This window comes from Acanthaster planci, linkage group LG16 (assembly GCF_054643075.1).
Source record: "Acanthaster planci isolate LZ-2023a linkage group LG16, COTS_SCS, whole genome shotgun sequence".
Taxonomy (NCBI): domain Eukaryota; kingdom Metazoa; phylum Echinodermata; class Asteroidea; order Valvatida; family Acanthasteridae; genus Acanthaster; species Acanthaster planci.
Genome location: NC_141792.1, coordinates 2,644,666 through 2,668,703, shown reverse-complemented (window position 1 = coordinate 2,668,703; position 24,038 = coordinate 2,644,666). Strand labels below are relative to the sequence as shown.

At 39.6% G+C, this 24,038-nt stretch overlaps 1 protein-coding gene across 12 annotated transcripts in view; it reads right to left on the bottom strand.

The window, feature by feature from the left end:
* LOC110989277 (uncharacterized) overlaps positions 1 to 21,110 on the bottom strand; it is a 68,367-nt gene extending 47,257 nt beyond the window's left edge. For 2 of the 12 annotated variants that reach the window (XM_087147274.1, XM_087147281.1), the window contains exon 1: positions 9,545 to 9,910. Coding sequence is in view for 6 of the 12 variants with exons in the window: in XM_087147283.1 (XP_087003409.1) it covers positions 2,672 to 2,736 (65 nt within the window). In the remaining 6 variants the exon portion in view is untranslated. Of the gene's footprint in view, positions 1 to 2,243; positions 2,622 to 2,671; positions 2,820 to 7,565; positions 7,648 to 9,544; positions 9,911 to 20,969 lie in introns of those variants that run through there. The other 10 variants (XM_087147282.1, XM_087147273.1, XM_087147275.1 and 7 more) reach the window with 7 other exon arrangements.
* Between the last annotated feature and the right edge of the window lie 2,928 nt (positions 21,111 to 24,038).

Here is a 24,038-nt window from a genome sequence, read left to right as displayed (position 1 = left end):
CATTTACATACTAGGCAGGCACACGTAATAAGACCACTAAAACCATGATGAATTAACTAATTTATTGAACGTGTAGTTATGGGTTATAGCATTAATGGCATTAGTCCATCGATTCATTTGGTAGCTTTAGCAACTTGTGACTAACTATAAAATCTTTATAAAACTGTTGCTCCACGAGAATCTGAGCATGACCTGCGTTTGACCCTACAGGGCAAACAACTGGAACTTTATTGTGCACTCTAGAACGTGCAATCCAGGTAGCTAATATATTTCGGAAGCTTTAGTTTCAGAAACTTAGAATTTGTGTAGGCTTACAATAATTTCAAGAGAACAGGAAAACCTATAAAAAGACAGGATTAAGAGCTTATGGCAGGATTCGACTAAAAGTACGGAACTATGAAGCTTGAGCCATTCATCGAGACTTTTGTATCTGGACCCGTAAGATTGGTTGAAAGAAGGTCTAGAGCTGAATCTAATTCTGGAAGGATATTTTGCGAACTGAATCTAAAATTCACTAATTTGGTGTTACCTCTTTCCCATATTTTTGAAACGTGAGTCAGCCTGCGTCATTCACCGTTTCATCTGTTTCGGCCGTTTGTTGGTGGTGGACTTCACACCTTGTTCCAGCTCATTGGCACTGCCAAAGAACGTTTTCTAGCTATCTATGGAGTCCTTCTTTACAGAGCCTGCCCAAATCCTCATCTACCTTATTTCATATAAGGTATTTCTTACCATCTGCACTATCATAATCTTATCCCTGTGTACCTCTATTGTGTCATGTCGACAAAAAAGCGTTTAAACTCTCAATAACCGTTTCTTTGTTTTTTTATGTCTGTGATTTTATTTGAGTTCTTTGTTGCAGCTGAGAAAATTCGGACTTTCTGAGTAATTTACATTCACTCAAAGTTTGGAGATTGTCGGATTTAACTATCTGCCGAAATCGAATATAGAGTTCAACAAACTAACCAACATTTCACATTTACTAGAAAAGGTACGTTTCTCAAATTAAAACACAACCAAAAAGGTAGCTTAAAATCGAAGGTGTTTCACTACAAACTTTGCACTGCAAGCAATGTTGTTTCTTATGACGCAAGTGTTTCTGGCAATATTGTGGCAGAACTGAACTGTCGGGATCCCCTAAAGATGAACTGTGATTCCAGAAGACACTGAGCTCTACACGAAATTCTATTAAACGTACTTGAACAAATACAACAAAGTCCAGAACTACGGAAATATCCTCCCGGCATGGTTTTTGATTTGGTGCAGGAATATGTCCGCAACCACATATACATGCTTTTACTCAAAAACACTCTCTACAAGGGCTCAGAAAGCACCGCGGATTTCTTTTCACATAGCAGCAGAGTAGCTACAGAAAATAGATACCACAAGAACAGATTGCTCTTCAGAGAGTAGCAAGTGTACATAAAAGGCAATATCTCGAAGTAAATATCTAATCTGTTATATACACTTATGGGCTCTATGGCTTAGTTGGTACACGTCATTAACAAGAAAACATTCAAGTGTGGGCGAAGTGCACAAACTGAAGTCTTTATACAGCCAACGAGAAATATGTAAATGCGTAGCTGCAACGAAAAGACTAAGAAGGCAAGGTACATGCACTCCCATTGTTATCAAGATCTGAACAGTCAGACTAACTACCATGACAAAGTACATTGCTGTCTGAAACGAGAATGCTTCAAAAATTAATGTAGAATTCAGATTCTCAGCTTTCTGAGCTGTCCCCTTAGTTTATTAGAACAGTTATCCATTGTTTTAAAGAAGTCAGAATTTTGAGGAAAAATATAAAAAATATATATTTAGACTTGCTTTAGCTGTCAAAATGACCCCCATTCTGTGCCGCATTACCTCAGCCAACCTCGGGCACATCAAATGACCACCATACTAATGTGTATTAAGAGACGCACGCCAGGGCTACATGGGTCACGTCTGAACTTTCTTTTTTTGTTAAATACAAGTACAAAGTAGGTACCGAACCTAAGCATGGCTCTTTGTTAACGTCGCCAAGAAACTGCCATTGGGTCAATAAGCGACAGACGCTATTCTGAGCACGAAAAAGCACTGTACACAGCATTCTTGTGTGAAGTGGACTGATAAACACAGTACCTGTTTACTGTTAGGACTCTCGTGTTGCAGTTTTCACATTCAAAAGTCAATTTAAGTTTTTTGGAGGATTTATAATGAAACGGCATCCATAGAACTGAACCATTGACATATATATTTACCCGTAATCTTGCTGCAGCTTTCACACAAACGGAAATCTTAGTTTGGTACACGTCATTAACAAAGAAAACATTCAAGTGTGGGCGAAGTGCACAAACTGAAGTCTTTATACAGCCAACGAGAAATATGTAAATGCGTAGCTGCAACGAAAAGACTAAGAAGGCAAGGTACCTGCACTCCCATTGTTATCAAGATCTGAACAGTCAGACTAACTACCATGACAAAGTACATTGCTGTCTGAAACGAGAATGCTTCAAAAATTACGGACGCCCGGTAGTGTCATCAAATAAACAAAGAAAACAATTCAGGCAAAATGTGCAATACGATCCAAAGCTCTCTAAATGTAGTTTGTTCTCGCCCTTGTTTGCTTTGCGGGCAAGGAATCCTGAAGCAAACAGTGACGTTGTAAATGAGATTGTTTCAAACTTACCTTCCTATACCCCTACTAATCACTTTTCCATGCGACCATCTAATAACTTGTGATGACATATACATAAAAAGAACCTTCGATGTTAAATACTTCAGTGTTCATATCTCAATGGTTTTGCAAGGGGACTACTTAACGGCAGCGGATGATGATCGGTGTGATCTGTAGACTGTGTCGCAGCATATGAAAGGTTGTTACCACCTACGCGATGTTTCTCATCAGGGGAAAACCAAAACCAGCGCCCTGGTGCCACTCTTGTGCACGTTGCACGACCGCCATAGCAACCCCAGGTGTGTTAATAAATGTGTCGCAGCATATGAAAGGTTGTTACCACCTACATGATGTTTCTCATCTGGGGAAAACCAAAACCAGCGCCCTGGTGCTACTCTTGTGCACGTCACACGACCGCCATAGCTACCGATAGGTCTCTTAATAAATGGTTCTCTTTAGTAATTTGTGGTTCTCTACGGTGGATTGTCGATCGGTCGGTCGAAATGACTTCAAATTCTTCGGCACACTGAATGCACAAAAAATGGAGTTAAAGTAACGACGCCATTTGCGTTAGGTGTTTTGAAAAGTTACAGTTTTAAATCATTTTAAATGCTTTGAAGTAAAGTCAATGGGGAAATACAAAGCTTGGGTTTTCTGTTCCAATTAAAAATATGTCCATTTTTAACGTTTCTTTGTTTTAGTCACTGACTCATTGCATTGTACTCCTATAACAATATATCACCCTGGAAAAGAAGATTTAGAACTGCAAAACTTCCGGGAGTTTTGAAGAACAAAATGAGCATCACAAGCTTGTCTTGCGGGAATGACATCATAGTTTTGCTCATGACCACCGAAACCGGTATTAGCATAAATCCACACAGGCGCCAAAATACCGCAATTGAGCTATAAATGCGAGAAAGAAAATACATTTGTTACACGTTTGTTTGGCGCGATTTAAAGTGATGTGTATTGCGTAAACAGCGGTTGTATTTGTAAAGGAACTGCAAGAATTAATGTAGAATTCATATTCTCAGCTTTCTGAGCTGTCCCCTAATTTTATTAGAACAGTTATCCATTGTTTTAAAGAAGTCAGAATTTTGAGGAAAAATATATATTTAGACTTGCTTTAGCTGTCAAAATGACCCCCATTCTGTGCCGCGTTACAGCCAACCTCGGGCACATCAAACGACCACCATACTAATGTGTATTAAGAGACGCACGCCAGGGCTACATGAGTCACGTCTGAACTTTCGTTTTCGTTAAATACAAGTACAAAGTAGGTACCGAACCTAAGCATGGCTCTTTGTTAACGTCGCCAAGAAACTGCCATTGGGTCAATAAGCGACAGACGCTATTCTGAGCACGAAAAAGCACTGTACACAGCATTCTTTTGTGAAGTGGACTGATGTACGGTAAACACAGTACCTGTTTACTGTTAGGACTCTCGTGTTGCAGTTTTCACATTCAAAAGTCAATTTAAGTTTTTTCAAGGATATATAATGAAACGGCATCCATAGAACTGAACCATTGACACATATATTTACCCGTGATCTTGCTTCAGCTTTTACACAAACGGAAATCGAAACGAACTGGAAACGCGTTTTTTTACTGGTGCCTTAACCCTGAAAGAGCCCCGAGCAAAATTCCCCGACATGCACCCTCGAGAGCCAAGCCTTCGTGGCTTTTTTAGCGATATCTTATTATTTTTTCCTATTTATACTGGGTAACTCATTCAGTTCATAAAAACAAAACTGTTCTCAGTGAGCAATCATAAGACTAGAGAAAAAGAGAATTGAAATGGAACCAGGTGAAACTACATATCTATAAATAAAAATACTAAGAATAATTGAAATAATTTAACTAAGAATACAAAGTAAGCAGAGTATCAATTACAAATTTACAATAAAACATTCAAGGGAGCTGATTCTAAAAAATACTTATAAACGTGCAGTCATTTTACACCTTTCCTGGTCAGCACGCATTTTCCCGAGACAGGATACCCATGAATGTATAACGTTTCAATTGGTGTGCTTGACAGTCGTGAGACGACATATATGTGTCCTCAAACTTCACTTAATAATAAAACCATAAGGTCGAGTCAGATTAAACATCTAACTATGAACGTCTTACATACCAGGTATTAAAAGATCGAACATGGGCAGCCAAGTTTTCCCAGCTAGGCAGATTCCCTAGCTGTGAGATGGTCCGAAAAAAAACCTTAGCGTTAGTTTTGCGTACAATAACTAATTGTGTTGCTATTGGTTACGATCACGCTTTTGAAATTACTGACAAACGTTATAACTATCAAAGCGTCCACTTAAAGAGTTTCTCTCGAAACATACTGCGTAATCAGTTTTTTCCTGTCATATATGCTGTGTGCATTGACTCCCGAGGTAATCAGTACTGTTACACCACAAATGAGTCTCTGGAAGCTACCTTTCTATACCTGTAATAAATTTTCCCCATACATTAGCTATTCGTGTAGTGATTATACATTCTGAAATTTTGAGGTTCAACACATCATTGTGTAGGGTTTGTTTACCAGGAATTAGCGAACAAAACAAATGGCGATCTATTCATTGGGTCACGTGTAGATCAAATTCTTGTCACCACCAAAGTGCTATTCTTCGTCAGGGAAAATCCATGGGAAAAACCAATATTGCCGGTCACGTCGCGTCGAGCAATGGAATGTTACAATCTACCAATGGTGGCTTTTAAGGGACATCACAACTCATGAAATTAATGCCAATCTTCCGACAAAAAATGCAAAAGTATCATGAATACTGAGGCAATATTCAATTTTGAAAATTTCACGTTTTATGCACGGTGAAAATTGCTTGTCACTTTTTGTGTATGACGCACAGTTTCTCAAGTTTCTCTTGAAATGCTCTCTCAACAGAGCGTAACACGTCACTGGAAACATGGTCCAGACGTCAGCAAAGGGCAGAATCGTTTGGAGTGGTTTATAATTGAAGGTTTCCATTATAGGACCTTTCCCTGTGATGTAGGACTCTAGAATATGATTTAGGCTCAGCATCGAAATAAACAAGACTACCATTGACTGGATGAGTAGCCTCAACAATCTTGAAACAAGATTTTTTTAACCGTCTTTTCAGTGTAGAGTGCATAACATAATGAATTGGTTGAATTTTCCTGCAAAGATGATCAACCTTTTTCCAGTCACTTTATACGCTAGGTCGATTTAAAGTGTCATGTTTTCCCAGCTAGCTGAGAACACCTCCATCTAGTGTCGTCACTTACCTTCAATAATATGCCAGACGAACAATCTCCTTGAAATGCTTTCAATTGAGCGTAACACATCACAAAAACTACCGGTACCCAAGACAACCAACTTGCATGAAGTCAGCACAAGACTGAATCATTTAGATTTTTAAAACTTGAAGTTTCATGTGATAAGACTTCAGGTAATATGTATTGTTGTTTTTCTTTTTGTGTTTGCATTTCATTTCTATTTCTTTTTTAATTAATTTCATTGTCAGGGGTTTGGGTAAACACATCTTTGGATGACATTGTTTAACCACTTCCTGCCGGGAATTCCAGTACCAGACACCTATGCTTTTTATTTACCAAGAGACCTCTTTTTAAGTTACATTAAAAATCTACATTTGTGGCTCTTCTCCAAAATGGTTACGAATGTGCGTTTAATCGTCTTCAACATGAAATTTAGTGCTGAGTAGTAATTGATCTTTATAAAAAGAAAAAGTTATAAACGGTTTTATTTCCCAAAATAGCATAATATACGTACGTGGTGCACAATGCTTCCAATGCATGCAGCATTAGTTTAATACATGTAGTGGTGTGCTCTTTCACCGCGGAAACTATATACTAATCCGACACCTAAAAGCATTGTTCAGTTCTGCTCAAACAGCTACGACAACGCATATAGTTAGGGTACTACCCTGCGTTGTGTACAGTTTATTTACATTTGGTCTTCTCTGATAGTCAAGCGGCTTGGTACCTGACGCCTCGTGTCTTTTATTTAAGATCAGCAAAATGATGCTTATTGCTAATATTCCAGATGGAGATAAAAATGCAAAAAGGTAGTCAGCGTTGGCACTTCCGTCAGAGACGTGGAAAGTCCCTTGTATTTACCGAATTGCGTGACGTCAGCACAATGTTCAGCAGTTTGTTTTGGGGGAGGGGTTGCCGGTCCAAACATTTACATGTACATTTACATGTGTAGGGAAAGGCTTTTATGGTACTGGCCTCGAATAATACCAGTGTTGCGATGAAAAAAAATTGAATACGAGTCGGCAAAGCTCCTGTGGAATTCAAAGACTTTGTGCAGTGAACTTCGAACTTACCTTGCTGAAAGCTTTCAGAGAGAAAAGTAAACGAAGAATAGTGATTTACCGCAGTCGTATAAATAGTTCTCTGAAACCAAACATTTTTCAAACTCTGTCACCAATAAAATATAAGACTATAAATTTAAAAATATAAAAAAATAAAAACATAAAAAATGATGCATATTGTAAATAAATATAAATATAAAAAAGGGAAAAAACAACTGTCATCTTTACTTTAAATTTTGCATTCCCGGTTCAGTTTATCTTAGAGTTTTAAAAGTTTTTATTCACCGAAGCAAACTGACTGTAACTTTGTGTTACTTTCCACTCCGTTTAAATTATGTTGTTTTAAAGAAAGAGGGCAAGTGTAGTGTTGTTCAATAGTGCCCACTATTGATTATGATTCTAACATCGAACGCAATAAACCACTCTGTCATGCCATCACGTAGTCACCACAGTTAGTATTGCTGCTGAGGCCCTTAAACGAGTCCCTGGAAGCACATATCCCTACCTGTACTAAACATTAGTTATACCAAAAATAATCTCAAATTTAGGGTTCAACGGCTTATTATGTAGGGTTTGTTTATGCAGGAACTTACAAAGAGGAAGTTGTGATCCGTGCACTGTGTCACATATAAATCAACTTCTTGTCACCACCAAAATGCTACTGCTCACCTGTGGGAAAAACCAGGGGGAAACTGCTCCCGTCCAACAACGGAAAACATGGCAATAGGGCGTCCAATGCGATAAACAGCCTATGGTGGCTTTCGGGAGACATCGCAAATCATGAAATCGACGTCAATCTTTCCAACAATAAATCGCCAAAGTATCATGAATGCTAACTGACAGTATTCGCGTAAAAATGCGCTTTACCCCAGTTCAAAATTTTTGCTACGTTTTTGTTTAAGACGCACAATTTCTCACAAGTTTCTTTTGAACTTCTTTCTCAATGGAGCGCAACGTGTCATTAAAAACCCTCTCCAGACAACCATCTTAGATGACGTCAACACAAGGCAGGATCATTCCGCGTGCTTTATTTTTAAAATTTTCCATAATAAGACCTTCTCCAGGTAAAGTAGGATTCTTGAATGTGGCTTGCGCATCGAGTACACACAAGATTACCACGGACTGGATGAGTAGCCTCAGAAATCTTAAAAGGAGATTTCTGAAAGTTTTTTACCGTCTTTTGGGGGTAGAGCGACATTTTCCTGCAAAGATGGTCGACCTTGCAGTTGTTCCATTTAAGCTAGATCAATTTTCATTTTTCTAGGCCAGCTTAGAACGCCTTGTCGGGGAGCAAATATTGTTGCCACGTGGTGTCGCTTGTCAATATTTACCAGACACACAAATATTTTTTTTTCCTTGAGATGCTCCCAACAGAGCATAACATGTCATGTAACCTACTTCAGACAACCAACTTGCATGACGTCAGCACAAGGGAGAATCGTTTTGAATAATTGGAATTTTATGTAATAAGACTCCAGGTAATATATGACTGTCCGGGATGTGATTTTACACTTAGCACTGAGAAAACAAAAGTACCACATATAAATGAATCATTAGCCTGAAAATTCAAAAACAGGTTTCTTGACAACTGTATTCACCTTATTCGTGGGATGGGTGAAACCTTCCTTTGCAGTTTGTCCAATCAATCCACTTCATTCATAACACAGCCATGTAAAGCGCCAATTTTGTCAAATTGGTCAAGCTAGAGATAAGCTTCTTCAAGTATATCAACTTTAACCCTAAGGTTCATGTAGCCGAGCTTTTCTGAATTATCTCTCGGCCAAGCAAAGTTGAACTCGGCTGTCACATGCTTGTTTTGTTTTGTTTTGTTTTGTTAAGTATCCATACGCAGTTATTTTTTTTCTTTACAGTAAACCTTCAATTTGTTATCCAATGGATTGTGGTTGTTTGGAATTCATGGTCTCATGCATGTCTGCCTGTGTGCATTGAGCCGGTGAAAAAGGGATACGTCTTGGCCGACGTATCCCGAGGAAAAGTGAATGCTTTAGTGGGAACAGATTTGCACAAATTGGCTGCCAAAATAACTACTAGGCATTATTGGAATCTCTTTCAAGAAAATATTGCTCGGAGCAACTGTTGAGGGACCGACTTATCGCCCGGCTCTTTTGGGGGTTAAACCGATGATGCCGTTCGTAAGTGGCACACTAATCTATACCCCCGCCAACACTCGTCTGAGCATGGACGAAGTACATGATATTCTTTACTGAATAAAGTCTTATTGCTCGCCTTCTATGAAACTGCCACGGATCACCCACAACGAAGCTGACCTTATCTTCTTTGTTAACCCTCACATTCCCAATCCTCCGATTTCAACGTGATTTTACATACACCCTGGGAGGTTAGGATTTTAATGATACTAAGACATAAACACACCGTAGTGCTCAGTTTCTGGTGGTTACTTTTGGAACAAAGGGGGCACCGTAGAAATACGCAATAACTCTATTAATCCCAAGCTACGAACCTCTCACGCAAACGTTCCCTTTCAAATAGGCAAGTAAATTAGCACAGAAATAGACTCAAAAAAGTGCTTACAATGTACGTCATTCCCTACCTTTTGGATGAAGAAAATCTTCCCAGCGACTACTTCACCACGTCATGCTATAGAGACAGTAGATGTTACTTCCATAATGCTTCAAATCCGTGGGAAAGGTAATAGGCGTCTACATGAAGTATACAGCGTCGTCCACTTTCCACACCAAAACTGATACTCCAGACCCTCTTTATTTCACCTGTTATAATGATTTCCTAAAATATTGCGATACCCAGACGTATACAGTAATCTCTCAAGCCTAGAGGTCCACGACTAAGTGTATTATGCTGGGTCAGTTTACGCGGAAACTGTAACTTCCCGTCTTCACCGAATGCTATTTTTGACATGGGGGAAAACCACCATTGCTGCTCAAGTCCAAAAGTCATAATAGAAACATTGGAAATATGGCGTTTGTGGCTATTGCTACCTACGATGGCTTTAGAGGTACCCAGCAAATCGTAAATTTGACGTCGATACTCCATATAGAAACTCAATATTATTGACAGTGGCACAGTATTCGTGTCGACAAATTTCACATTTTTGCTCTAGATTAAATAGAGCGTAACTCTTTATTCTCTTGGAAAATTGAGAGAGTCTTATGACGGAGCAAACTGTGATGTCTCTTGGTGTCGTTTTTTGCTGTTCACAGCTCTGGAAGTGCCATCCAACTAGTTGAGATCCTGACATGTTATTTTCTCGGGATGACGACATAAATACAAGCAAGATGTCGACATCCTTAGATATTTACCATGGAATGACAACATCGTAAAATTTGAACGACGACATCCTTTATCATTTTTACGTGACAACGACTTCCGGCATTTGTGTTGTCTACTTCGCTAGTTATTGTCTCGTTTTTTTAAATTATCTCAGCATGTCGTCATCCGTCTTTTACAATGTCATTGTCCTGAGATAAATTATCTTGGGATCTCCATATAATACCTGTATGGTGTTGCCATCCGGAAAGAAAATATGTCAGTATCTCAGCAAATCGGATGGCACTTCCAGAGTTCCGTATTTGGCAATGTGCCAGACGAATAATTATTTTCAACTACAGGTGCATGTCACACATAACCCCGCACCAGACGACCAAACTGCCTGACCTGAGCAAAAGGCACAGTTATTTTGAATGGCGTGTAATTGAGCAGTTACATACTATTGCGCCAGTAATCACTCCATTATTTGATGTCCAGATGCTCGGGCGTCAGGGGTTCCATTCTATTTTCAGACGTGTGCTGCTCAAACTGGGAGTTTCTTAATATTTTCCAGAGGTGAGATTCCTCCGGATTTCCAGATTTTTCAAAAATCAGATGTTGGTTTTGCGGATTTCTTGGCGTAACACTTTTGGTGGAATTATTGGCAAAATAAGATTCATTTGAGACTTGGTAAAGTCTAGTGAAGGCTATCAAGAAGTACACAAATTTATGTTACTTCCTGGTAAATACTGTGGTATACACATTGGGTACATGAGGTAGTGGTAGTAAAAGTAATGGTGGAATCGTCTGTATCGTGTGTTCCCACTTATGTACGGGAATGTGTGCAGCGGGCCATAACATAAGTGTGAAACAAACCAGCAACACATGCCGTGTGTTGTGCACATGTTACTTCAGCAGCAATGGATGCCGTTTTGAGTTGTGTACGTACGTGTACATGTGGTGGATTCCGTATGGCTTTCTACAGAAAGTCGGTTGATTTGGGGGATGTTTCACAGGATATACATAACTCTTGCTAACTTGGCATAATGGTATATCAAATAATTGACTGAGATGAGGGCCTATCTGTTGATAAAGGCGCTAAACATCCGTGGAGATTTTTATGGTTGGAGACAAAGATGGATTGTGAACATGGCACCATGGTGAAGGGGAGATGATAATACAGGGATTTCCTCTAAAAGGTTGATAAGTTTGGGCACTTCAGAAGCTTGTAGTATAATGTGCAGTCATTTTACACCTTTCCTGGTCAGCACGCATTTTCCCGAGACAGGATATTCATGAATGTATAACGTTTCAATTGGTGTGCTTGACAGTCGTGAGACGACATATATATGTGTCCTCAAACTTCACTTAATAATAAAACCATAAGGCCGAGTCAGATTAAACATCTAACTATGAACGTCTTACATACCAGGTATTAAAAGATCGAACATGGGCAGCCAAGTTTTCCCAGCTAGGCAGATTCCCCAGCTGTGAGATGGTCCGAAAAAAAACCTTAGCGTTAGTTTTGCGTACAATAACTAATTGTGTTGCTATTGGTTACGATCACGCTTTTGAAATTACTGACAAACGTTATAACTATCAAAGCGTCCACTTAAAGAGTTTCTCTCGAAACATACTGCGTAATCAGTTTTTTCCTGTCATATATGCTGTGTGCATTGACTCCCGAGGTAATCAGTACTGTTACACCACAAATGAGTCTCTGGAAGCTACCTTTCTATACCTGTAATAAATTTTCCCCATACATTAGCTATTCGTGTAGTGATTATACATTCTGAAATTTTGAGGTTCAACACATCATTGTGTACGGCTTGTTTGCCAGGAATTAGCGAACAAAACAAATGGCGATCTATTCATTGGGTCACGTATAGATCAAATTCTTGTCACCACCAAAGTGCTATTCCTCGTCAGGGAAAATCCATGGGAAAAACCAATATTGCCGGTCACGTCGCGTCGAGCAATGGAACGTTACAATCTACCAATGGTGGCTTTTAAGGGACATCACAACTCATGAAATTAATGCCAATCTTCCGACAAAAAATGCAAAAGTATCATGAATACTGAGGCAATATTCAATTTTGAAAATTTCACGTTTTATGCACGGTGAAAAATGCTTGTCACTTTTTGTGTATGACGCACAGTTTCTCAAGTTTCTCTTGAAATGCTCTCTCAACAGAGCGTAACACGTCACTGGAAACATGCTCCAGACGTCAGCAAAGGGCAGAATCGTTTGGAGTGGTTTATAATTGAAGGTTTCCATTATAGGACCTTTCCCTGTGATGTAGGACTCTAGAATATGATTTAGGCTCAGCATCGAAATAAACAAGACTACCATTGACTGGATGAGTAGCCTCAACAATCTTGAAATAAGATTTTTTAACCGTCTTTTCAGTGTAGAGTGCATAACATAATGAATTGGTTGAATTTTCCTGCAAAGATGATCAACCTTTTTCCAGTCACTTTATACGCTAGGTCGATTTAAAGTGTCATGTTTTCCCAGCTAGCTGAGAACACCTCCATCTAGTGTCGTCACTTACCTTCAATAATATGCCAGACGAACAATCTCCTTGAAATGCTTTCAATTGAGCGTAACACATCACAAAAACTACCGGTACCCAAGACAACCAACTTGCATGAAGTCAGCACAAGACTGAATCATTTAGATTTTTAAAACTTGAAGTTTCATGTGATAAGACTTCAGGTAATATGTATTGTTGTTTTTCTTTTTGTGTTTGCATTTCATTTCTATTTCTTTTTTAATTAATTTCATTGTCAGGGGTTTGGGTAAACACATCTTTGGATGACATTGTTTAACCACTTCCTGCCGGGAATTCCAGTACCAGACACCTATGCTTTTTATTTACCAAGAGACCTCTTTTTAAGTTACATTAAAAATCTACATTTGTGGCTCTTCTTCAAAATGGTTACGAATGTGCGTTTAATCGTCTTCAACATGAAATTTAGTGCTGAGTAGTAATTGATCTTTATAAAAAGAAAAAGTTATAAACGGTTTTATTTCCCAAAATAGCATAATATACGTACGTGGTGCACAATGCTTCCAATGCATGCAGCATTAGTTTAATACATGTAGTGGTGTGCTCTTTCACCGCGGAAACTATATACTAATCCGACACCTAAAAGCATTGTTCAGTTCTGCTCAAACAGCTACGACAACGCATATAGTTAGGGTACTACCCTGCGTTGTGTACAGTTTATTTACATTTGGTCTTCTCTGATAGTCAAGCGGCTTGGTACCTGACGCCTCGTGTCTTTTATTTAAGATCAGCAAAATGATGCTTATTGCTAATATTCCAGATGGAGATAAAAATGCAAAAAGGTAGTCAGCGTTGGCACTTCCGTCAGAGACGTGGAAAGTCCCTTGTATTTACCGAATTGCGTGACGTCAGCACAATGTTCAGCAGTTTGTTTTGGGGGAGGGGTTGCCGGTCCAAACATTTACATGTACATTTACATGTGTAGGGAAAGGCTTTTATGGTACTGGCCTCGAATAATACCAGTGTTGCGATGAAAAAAAATTGAATACGAGTCGGCAAAGCTCCTGTGGAATTCAAAGACTTTGTGCAGTGAACTTCGAACTTACCTTGCTGAAAGCTTTCAGAGAGAAAAGTAAACGAAGAATAGTGATTTACCGCAGTCGTATAAATAGTTCTCTGAAACCAAACATTTTTCAAACTCTGTCACCAATAAAATATAAGACTATAAATTTAAAAATATAAAAAAATAAAAACATAAAAAATGATGCATATTGTAAATAAATATAAATATAAAAAAGGGAAAAAACAACTGTCATCTTTACTTTAAATTTTGCATTCCCGGTTCAGTTTATCTTAGAGTTTTAAAAGTTTTTATTCACCGAAGCAAACTGACTGTAACTTTGTGTTACTTTCCACTCCGTTTAAATTATGTTGTTTTAAAGAAAGAGGGCAAGTGTAGTGTTGTTCAATAGTGCCCACTATTGATTATGATTCTAACATCGAACGCAATAAACCACTCTGTCATGCCATCACGTAGTCACCACAGTTAGTATTGCTGCTGAGGCCCTTAAACGAGTCCCTGGAAGCACATATCCCTACCTGTACTAAACATTAGTTATACCAAAAATAATCTCAAATTTAGGGTTCAACGGCTTATTATGTAGGGTTTGTTTATGCAGGAACTTACAAAGAGGAAGTTGTGATCCGTGCACTGTGTCACATATAAATCAACTTCTTGTCACCACCAAAATGCTACTGCTCACCAGTGGGAAAAACCAGGGGGAAACCGCTCCCGTCCAACAACGGAAAACATGGCAATAGGGCGTCCAATGCGATAAACAGCCTATGGTGGCTTTCGGGAGACATCGCAAATCATGAAATCGACGTCAATCTTTCCAACAATAAATCGCCAAAGTATCATGAATGCTAACTGACAGTATTCGCGTAAAAATGCGCTTTACCCCAGTTCAAAATTTTTGCTACGTTTTTGTTTAAGACGCACAATTTCTCACAAGTTTCTTTTGAACTTCTTTCTCAATGGAGCGCAACGTGTCATTAAAAACCCTCTCCAGACAACCATCTTAGATGACGTCAACACAAGGCAGGATCATTCCGCGTGCTTTATTTTTAAAATTTTCCATAATAAGACCTTCTCCAGGTAAAGTAGGATTCTTGAATGTGGCTTGCGCATCGAGTACACACAAGATTACCACGGACTGGATGAGTAGCCTCGGAAATCTTAAAAGGAGATTTCTGAAAGTTTTTTACCGTCTTTTGGGGGTAGAGCGACATTTTCCTGCAAAGATGGTCGACCTTGCAGTTGTTCCATTTAAGCTAGATCAATTTTCATTTTTCTAGGCCAGCTTAGAACGCCTTGTCGGGGAGCAAATATTGTTGCCACGTGGTGTCGCTTGTCAATATTTACCAGACACACAAATATTTTTTTTTCCTTGAGATGCTCCCAACAGAGCATAACATGTCATGTAACCTACTTCAGACAACCAACTTGCATGACGTCAGCACAAGGGAGAATCGTTTTGAATAATTGGAATTTTATGTAATAAGACTCCAGGTAATATATGACTGTCCGGGATGTGATTTTACACTTAGCACTGAGAAAACAAAAGTACCACATATAAATGAATCATTAGCCTGAAAATTCAAAAACAGGTTTCTTGACAACTGTATTCACCTTATTCGTGGGATGGGTGAAACCTTCCTTTGCAGTTTGTCCAATCAATCCACTTCATTCATAACACAGCCATGTAAAGCGCCAATTTTGTCAAATTGGTCAAGCTAGAGATAAGCTTCTTCAAGTATATCAACTTTAACCCTAAGGTTCATGTAGCCGAGCTTTTCTGAATTATCTCTCGGCCAAGCAAAGTTGAACTCGGCTGTCACATGCTTGTTTTGTTTTGTTTTTGTTAAGTATCCATACGCAGTTATTTTTTTTCTTTACAGTAAACCTTCAATTTGTTATCCAATGGATTGTGGTTGTTTGGAATTCATGGTCTCATGCATGTCTGCCTGTGTGCATTGAGCCGGTGAAAAAGGGATACGTCTTGGCCGACGTATCCCGAGGAAAAGTGAATGCTTTAGTGGGAACAGATTTGCACAAATTGGCTGCCAAAATAACTACTAGGCATTATTGGAATCTCTTTCAAGAAAATATTGCTCGGAGCAACTGTTGGGGACCGACTTATCGCCCGGCTCTTTTGGGGGTTAAACCGATGATGCCGTTCGTAAGTGGCACACTAATCTATACCCCCGCCAACACTCGTCTGAGCATGGACGAAGTACATGATATTCTTTACTGAATAAAGTCTTATTGCTCGCCTTCTATGAAACTGCCACGGATCACCCACAACGAAGCTGACCTTATCTTCTTTGTTAACCCTCACATTCCCAATCCTCCGATTTCAACGTGATTTTACATACACCCTGGGAGGTTAGGATTTTAATGATACTAAGACATAAACACACCGTAGTGCTCAGTTTCTGGTGGTTACTTTTGGAACAAAGGGGGCACCGTAGAAATACGCAATAACTCTATTAATCCCAAGCTACGAACCTCTCACGCAAACGTTCCCTTTCAAATAGGCAAGTAAATTAGCACAGAAATAGACTCAAAAAAGTGCTTACAATGTACGTCATTCCCTACCTTTTGGATGAAGAAAATCTTCCCAGCGACTACTTCACCACGTCATGCTATAGAGACAGTAGATGTTACTTCCATAATGCTTCAAATCCGTGGGAAAGGTAATAGGCGTCTACATGAAGTATACAGCGTCGTCCACTTTCCACACCAAAACTGATACTCCAGACCCTCTTTATTTCACCTGTTATAATGATTTCCTAAAATATTGCGATACCCAGACGTATACAGTAATCTCTCAAGCCTAGAGGTCCACGACTAAGTGTATTATGCTGGGTCAGTTTACGCGGAAACTGTAACTTCCCGTCTTCACCGAATGCTATTTTTGACATGGGGGAAAACCACCATTGCTGCTCAAGTCCAAAAGTCATAATAGAAACATTGGAAATATGGCGTTTGTGGCTATTGCTACCTACGATGGCTTTAGAGGTACCCAGCAAATCGTAAATTTGACGTCGATACTCCATATAGAAACTCAATATTATTGACAGTGGCACAGTATTCGTGTCGACAAATTTCACATTTTTGCTCTAGATTAAATAGAGCGTAACTCTTTATTCTCTTGGAAAATTGAGAGAGTCTTATGACGGAGCAAACTGTGATGTCTCTTGGTGTCGTTTTTTGCTGTTCACAGCTCTGGAAGTGCCATCCAACTAGTTGAGATCCTGACATGTTATTTTCTCGGGATGACGACATAAATACAAGCAAGATGTCGACATCCTTAGATATTTACCATGGAATGACAACATCGTAAAATTTGAACGACGACATCCTTTATCATTTTTACGTGACAACGACTTCCGGCATTTGTGTTGTCTACTTCGCTAGTTATTGTCTCGTTTTTTTAAATTATCTCAGCATGTCGTCATCCGTCTTTTACAATGTCATTGTCCTGAGATAAATTATCTTGGGATCTCCATATAATACCTGTATGGTGTTGCCATCCGGAAAGAAAATATGTCAGTATCTCAGCAAATCGGATGGCACTTCCAGAGTTCCGTATTTGGCAATGTGCCAGACGAATAATTATTTTCAACTACAGGTGCATGTCACACATAACCCCGCACCAGACGACCAAACTGCCTGACCTGAGCAAAAGGCACAGTTATTTTGAATGGCGTGTAATTGAGCAGTTACATACTATTGCGCCAGTAATCACTCCATTATTTGATGTCCAGATGCTCGGGCGTCAGGGGTTCCATTCTATTTTCAGACGTGTGCTGCTCAAACTGGGAGTTTCTTAATATTTTCCAGAGGTGAGATTCCTCCGGATTTCCAGATTTTTCAAAAATCAGATGTTGGTTTTGCGGATTTCTTGGCGTAACACTTTTGGTGGAATTATTGGCAAAATAAGATTCATTTGAGACTTGGTAAAGTCTAGTGAAGGCTATCAAGAAGTACACAAATTTATGTTACTTCCTGGTAAATACTGTGGTATACACATTGGGTACATGAGGTAGTGGTAGTAAAAGTAATGGTGGAATCGTCTGTATCGTGTGTTCCCACTTATGTACGGGAATGTGTGCAGCGGGCCATAACATAAGTGTGAAACAAACCAGCAATACATGCCGTGTGTTGTGCACATGTTACTTCAGCAGCAATGGATGCCGTTTTGAGTTGTGTACGTACGTGTACATGTGGTGGATTCCGTATGGCTTTCTACAGAAAGTCGGTTGATTTGGGGGATGTTTCACAGGATATACATAACTCTTGCTAACTTGGCATAATGGTATATCAAATAATTGACTGAGATGAGGGCCTATCTGTTGATAAAGGCGCTAAACATCCGTGGAGATTTTTATGGTTGGAGACAAAGATGGATTGTGAACATGGCACCATGGTGAAGGGGAGATGATAATACAGGGATTTCCTCTAAAAGGTTGATAAGTTTGGGCACTTCAGAAGCTTGTAGTATAATGTGCAGTCATTTTACACCTTTCCTGGTCAGCACGCATTTTCCCGAGACAGGATATTCATGAATGTATAACGTTTCAATTGGTGTGCTTGACAGTCGTGAGACGACATATATATGTGTCCTCAAACTTCACTTAATAATAAAACCATAAGGCCGAGTCAGATTAAACATCTAACTATGAACGTCTTACATACCAGGTATTAAAAGATCGAACATGGGCAGCCAAGTTTTCCCAGCTAGGCAGATTCCCCAGCTGTGAGATGGTCCGAAAAAAAACCTTAGCGTTAGTTTTGCGTACAATAACTAATTGTGTTGCTATTGGTTACGATCACGCTTTTGAAATTACTGACAAACGTTATAACTATCAAAGCGTCCACTTAAAGAGTTTCTCTCGAAACATACTGCGTAATCAGTTTTTTCCTGTCATATATGCTGTGTGCATTGACTCCCGAGGTAATCAGTACTGTTACACCACAAATGAGTCTCTGGAAGCTACCTTTCTATACCTGTAATAAATTTCCCCCATACATTAGCTATTCGTGTAGTGATTATACATTCTGAAATTTTGAGGTTCAACACATCATTGTGTACGGCTTGTTTGCCAGGAATTAGCGAACAAAACAAATGGCGATCTATTCATTGGGTCACGTATAGATCAAATTCTTGTCACCACCAAAGTGCTATTCCTCGTCAGGGAAAATCCATGGGAAAAACCAATATTGCCGGTCACGTCGCGTCGAGCAATGGAACGTTACAATCTACCAATGGTGGCTTTTAAGGGACATCACAACTCATGAAATTAATGCCAATCTTCCGACAAAAAATGCAAAAGTATCATGAATACTGAGGCAATATTCAATTTTGAAAATTTCACGTTTTATGCACGGTGAAAAATGCTTGTCACTTTTTGTGTATGACGCACAGTTTCTCAAATTTCTCTTGAAATGCTCTCTCAACAGAGCGTAACACGTCACTGGAAACATGCTCCAGACGTCAGCAAAGGGCAGAATCGTTTGGAGTGGTTTATAATTGAAGGTTTCCATTATAGGACCTTTCCCTGTGATGTAGGACTCTAGAATATGATTTAGGCTCAGCATCGAAATAAACAAGACTACCATTGACTGGATGAGTAGCCTCAACAATCTTGAAATAAGATTTTTTAACCGTCTTTTCAGTGTAGAGCGCATAACATAATGAACTTGGTTGAATTTTCGTGCAAAGATGATCAACCTTTTTGCAGTCACTTTATACGCTAAGTCGACTTAAAGTGTCATGTTTTCCCAGCTAGCTGAGAACACCTCCATCTAGTGTCGTCACTTACCTTCAATAATATGCCAGACGAACAATCTCCTTGAAATGCTTTCAATTGAGCGTAACACATCACAAAAATTACCGGTACCCAACACAACCAACTTGCATGAAGTCAGCGCAAGACTGAATCATTTAGATTTTTAAAACTTGAAGTTTCATGTGATAAGACTTCAGGTAATATGTATTGTTGTTTTTCTTTTTGTGTTTGCATTTCATTTCTATTTCTTTTTTTATTAATTTCATTGTCAAGGATTTAGGTATACACATCTTTGGATGACATTGTTTAATATTTGTTTTCCCAAACAGCCCCTGAATAACCTTTATTGTTTTGTATCTAAAGATTGATAAGAAATAAATAAGTAGGATAGTGACCAGAATGGCATTTTGCACTTAGCATTGAAAGAGCCTACTAGATGAACGTATAATTTGCTTGGAAATTCTGGTAGGAATATCCTTGACAACTCTGGCATTTTTGTGGGGCGGATGAAATTTACCTGCAAAGATGGTCGCATTTGCAGTTAGTCCCCTAACGTGCGGGAATTTTGTAATCCAATCAATTTATTTCATCCATAATACATCAAATTTAAGGCGCCAGTTTTGGAAAAATGTCCCTAAGTTACAGATAAGCTTTTTCCCACCTTAATCCTAAAGGAGTCGGGCTTTTCCCGACCATGTTTCAGCCGCGAGAGGCTGGATTGTGCTTTCCCCCCAGAAATCGGCTGTCACAGTATGCCTGTGCAGTTACTGTATGTTATTTTGCGTTTAACTGTAAAATTCAGTTTAATCCAATCGATTGGTTAGTTTACACGGCTGTTTAAAGTTCATGGCCTTACGCATGTTTGCCTGTCTACACATGAATGAAAAAAATACACATTGTGGCGGACGTGTCCAGGTAAATGGATGCTTTAGCCAGAACGGTACGTCAGATTTGGACAAAATGGCTGCCGAAATAACTACAAGACATTGAGGGGGCCAATTCCGCCCCCAACTCCTTTAGAGTTAAAACCTTATGCCTTTCGCTCGTTGGCACGCTAATCTCTATGTTATGGGGCACCTGTTTTTTCTGAGGGGGGGACCTGCATATCAATGTACACAAAAAAGGAATCAAGCCCTGTTACCCAACGTGTTTGCTCGCCTTCTATGAACTGCGACGAAGCTGACCTTCTTTTACTTCTTTGTTAATGATTCTGAAACATTATCACACGGTAGAATTTAGTTTGAATTTAGAAATAAACGTGGTACTGTTGCTATACACAATTTTCAATTCCATGTTAAGGGCCTTCCACGCAAGAGTTCCCTCTTTAAGTGGGAGAGTAAACTCGCACAGGAATAGGCTCATTGTCAACGTGATTCCTACCTTTTGGATGAAGACAGTCGTGCCAAAACCTACTTCAACGTCACGTTCAACAGACTGTAGAGGCTATTTCCACCACGCTTCACATCAGCAGGACTGGCCTCAGGCGTATACATGACCCTCTAAGCATAAAGTGTAATCCGCTGTCCCCCTCACACGCTATGCATGCAATGACTCCCAGGGTTACGAATCAGTATTGTTACACCGTGACACTCTGGAAACCTCTTTTCCTTGTCTTTCATAATGATTTTCCTGAAAAAAGAGATACCCCAACGTGTTACATGATTGTAAAGGTTTAGAGATCTCCGACTAAGTCTGTATGTCGGTTCTGTTCACGTAGGAACCGAAGATCAACTTCTTGTCATCACCAAATGCTATTTTGGACTTTTTGGAAAAACCCTGGGAAAACCACCATTGCCACTGACGTCTAACGTTGACAACGGAAACCCGGAATTCGTTTTTTGCTATCGCTGCCTACGGTGGCTTTCAAGTACACAGCAAATCAAAACAATTACGTCAATACCCCATACAAAAATGCAGGACTTTCCGCATATCTTGAATATTGACACAGTATTTAGTCGAAAATTAATCTAATTAAGTGTCACTCTTGTATTCCTGGCAAGTTGAAAAGGTCTTGTGAGGGAGCAAATTGTGGTATACTTGATGTGATTTGGCAATATGCCAGATAAATAATTATTCTCAATTTTAAATGCATGTCACACATAACCCTACTCCGGAGGACCAACATGCATGAATTCAGCAAAATACATAATTATTTTGAACGGTTTATAATTGAAGAATTACATAATATTAAGCAAGTCAATCCACTTCATTCATAGCAAATCAATTTAAGGCGCCATTTTTTTTCAAAATGTTTCTGGTTTACAGATAGGCTTAAGCTCAATCAAGTTTTATAAACTTGAACTCTAAACTAGCCGAGCTTTTCCGGACCATCTTTAAGCTGGAGTAGGTTGCATTCTGCTCTTCCCCCAGATCTCGGCTGTCACATTTTAATTTTTTTCACTTAGTATTAAAGCACTGATATTGCATGTTATTTTGCGTCTATCTGTAAAGTTTCAAGTTAATCCAATAAATTGTGTGGGTTATACGGTCGTTTGAAGTTCAAAGCCTCAGGCATGCCTGTATGTGCAAAGAGCGCGTGAATTGAAAGAGTTTTTGCTTAACCTTTTCTATAGAAAATGGGTGTTCAGCGAGAATGATACGTCACATTTGCGTCAGACAATATGCTGTAGATGTGAATGATGTTTAATAGACCCTAGTTTCCATCGTCGTTGCTCGCCTTCTATGAAACTACTAAGGGTCAGCTAACGTTTGTGAAAAACATTTTTCCTTGTAAAGAAATTTATGTCAATCAACAACACACAGTGGGGCAGCTCAGTTTCTGGTTGGATGTACTCCTAGTTTGTATTATTTATTGTTCTTTCTAGAACTTGTGACTAGGCTCGGACTCTGGCTGTTTTTGACTCGGACTCCTCGCCATATTTAACCACTTCCTGTCAGGAATTCCGGTACCGGACACCTATGCTTTTTATTTACTAAGAGACCCCTTTTTAAGTTACACTAATGTTTGTGGTGTAGAATGATTACAGGCATAGCAAGTGACCGATTTGACAGTTGTCTGGTCCGTGCCGCGTCAACACGTTCTACATAGTCCTTCACAGCTGGACTGGGACTTTGCTTGGACTGGAGAATTTGGACTCGGACTTGAGCCGGACTCGGACAAAATATGGACTCGGCTTGGCTAGGACTCGGATTAATGGACACGAATAAGAGATATTTAATGTTCATTATTTGGTACTCACCCATTGGGGATTTCGTTCTGTTTTCAGACGTGTGCTCTTCAAACGGGTAGTTTCCGAACTTGAGATTTTCATTAGAATAATTTTCCTGCACCAACTGGACCCTCAAGTGCGACTTATGAAGACCCATTAAAGTCATAATTTCATATTTCACATGAACTTCCCAACACGTAAATTTGGGCTTTCATTGTGTATTCTAATCTAACATGATCTGATTAACTACTTATGGTGCAAACACACGCTTGCTATAGAAGAGGATTAAATCCAATCTGATCGTGCACACAGTTGGCAGGTGCTGAACGTATTAGGAATACGAGTCTTTGGCACACTTCTGGGCGTTCATGTCGCTGAAAGATACTAAGTGAAAAGTCATCATTGGAAGACAAGGTCACGGCACGCCTTTGACTTTTTTCTGTTCAAATCGACCATCACCGTGTACCTTATACCATGTGGCTCTGAAAAAATGAATCCATAACTTCGTAACCCCTTCCAGTGAGAAGGTATTTCAGAAACTCCCGCGAAAAAGGGCATGCCTGTTATGCTTCCACTTCAGTGGTCGATGTGGATTCCCAGCAAAGTTTGCCACAGATGCTGCTGACAAACTTGTAAACAGGGAGTTGCGATGTGAGTGTCACCCTTGTTGGAAACTAGAAGGTGTAAGCGCCATAGACAGTTAACTGGTATCCCTGCTTAATTCAATATCATAACGAACAGCCATTTTGTTTCCAAAATCTGCAGCTGGCCCTTCTTTCACCATACACAGCTTTGATGCTGCTTAGACCGAATGCTAATCATGCTGCTCCTTCCCTGTCGACCTCTGTTTGCTTTCAGCTTTACACAAGTCGATAGTAACACACGGAAATCGGGTAATGGGAAAACCTCACAATGTTCCTGGCATCTGACCAGGCAAATTGCATGTTCACGTCCTCACTCTGCCCACTGACTGTTGCATAAAATTTATATTCATTTGCACATGGAAGGCATTGGACGAGATTTTATTGGAGTCCAAATTTTTGTAGCACACAGCCACGAGTGCACTGCACATCATTAGCGATGTCAGCCTTATAGGTATCCACGGGAGAGCGAACGGAAATGAACCGGGCTCTATCACCGTTGCAACGGTACGACACCGCTCTTTACTCCAGTCATCGACGCTTCCGAGTGACAACGCGCGTGCAAGCTGCGAGCGAGGCGAGCAAATGGCAAAACAGAGAGCCTTTTTAGTTGCAAAATATGAGACGGATAGGCAGGA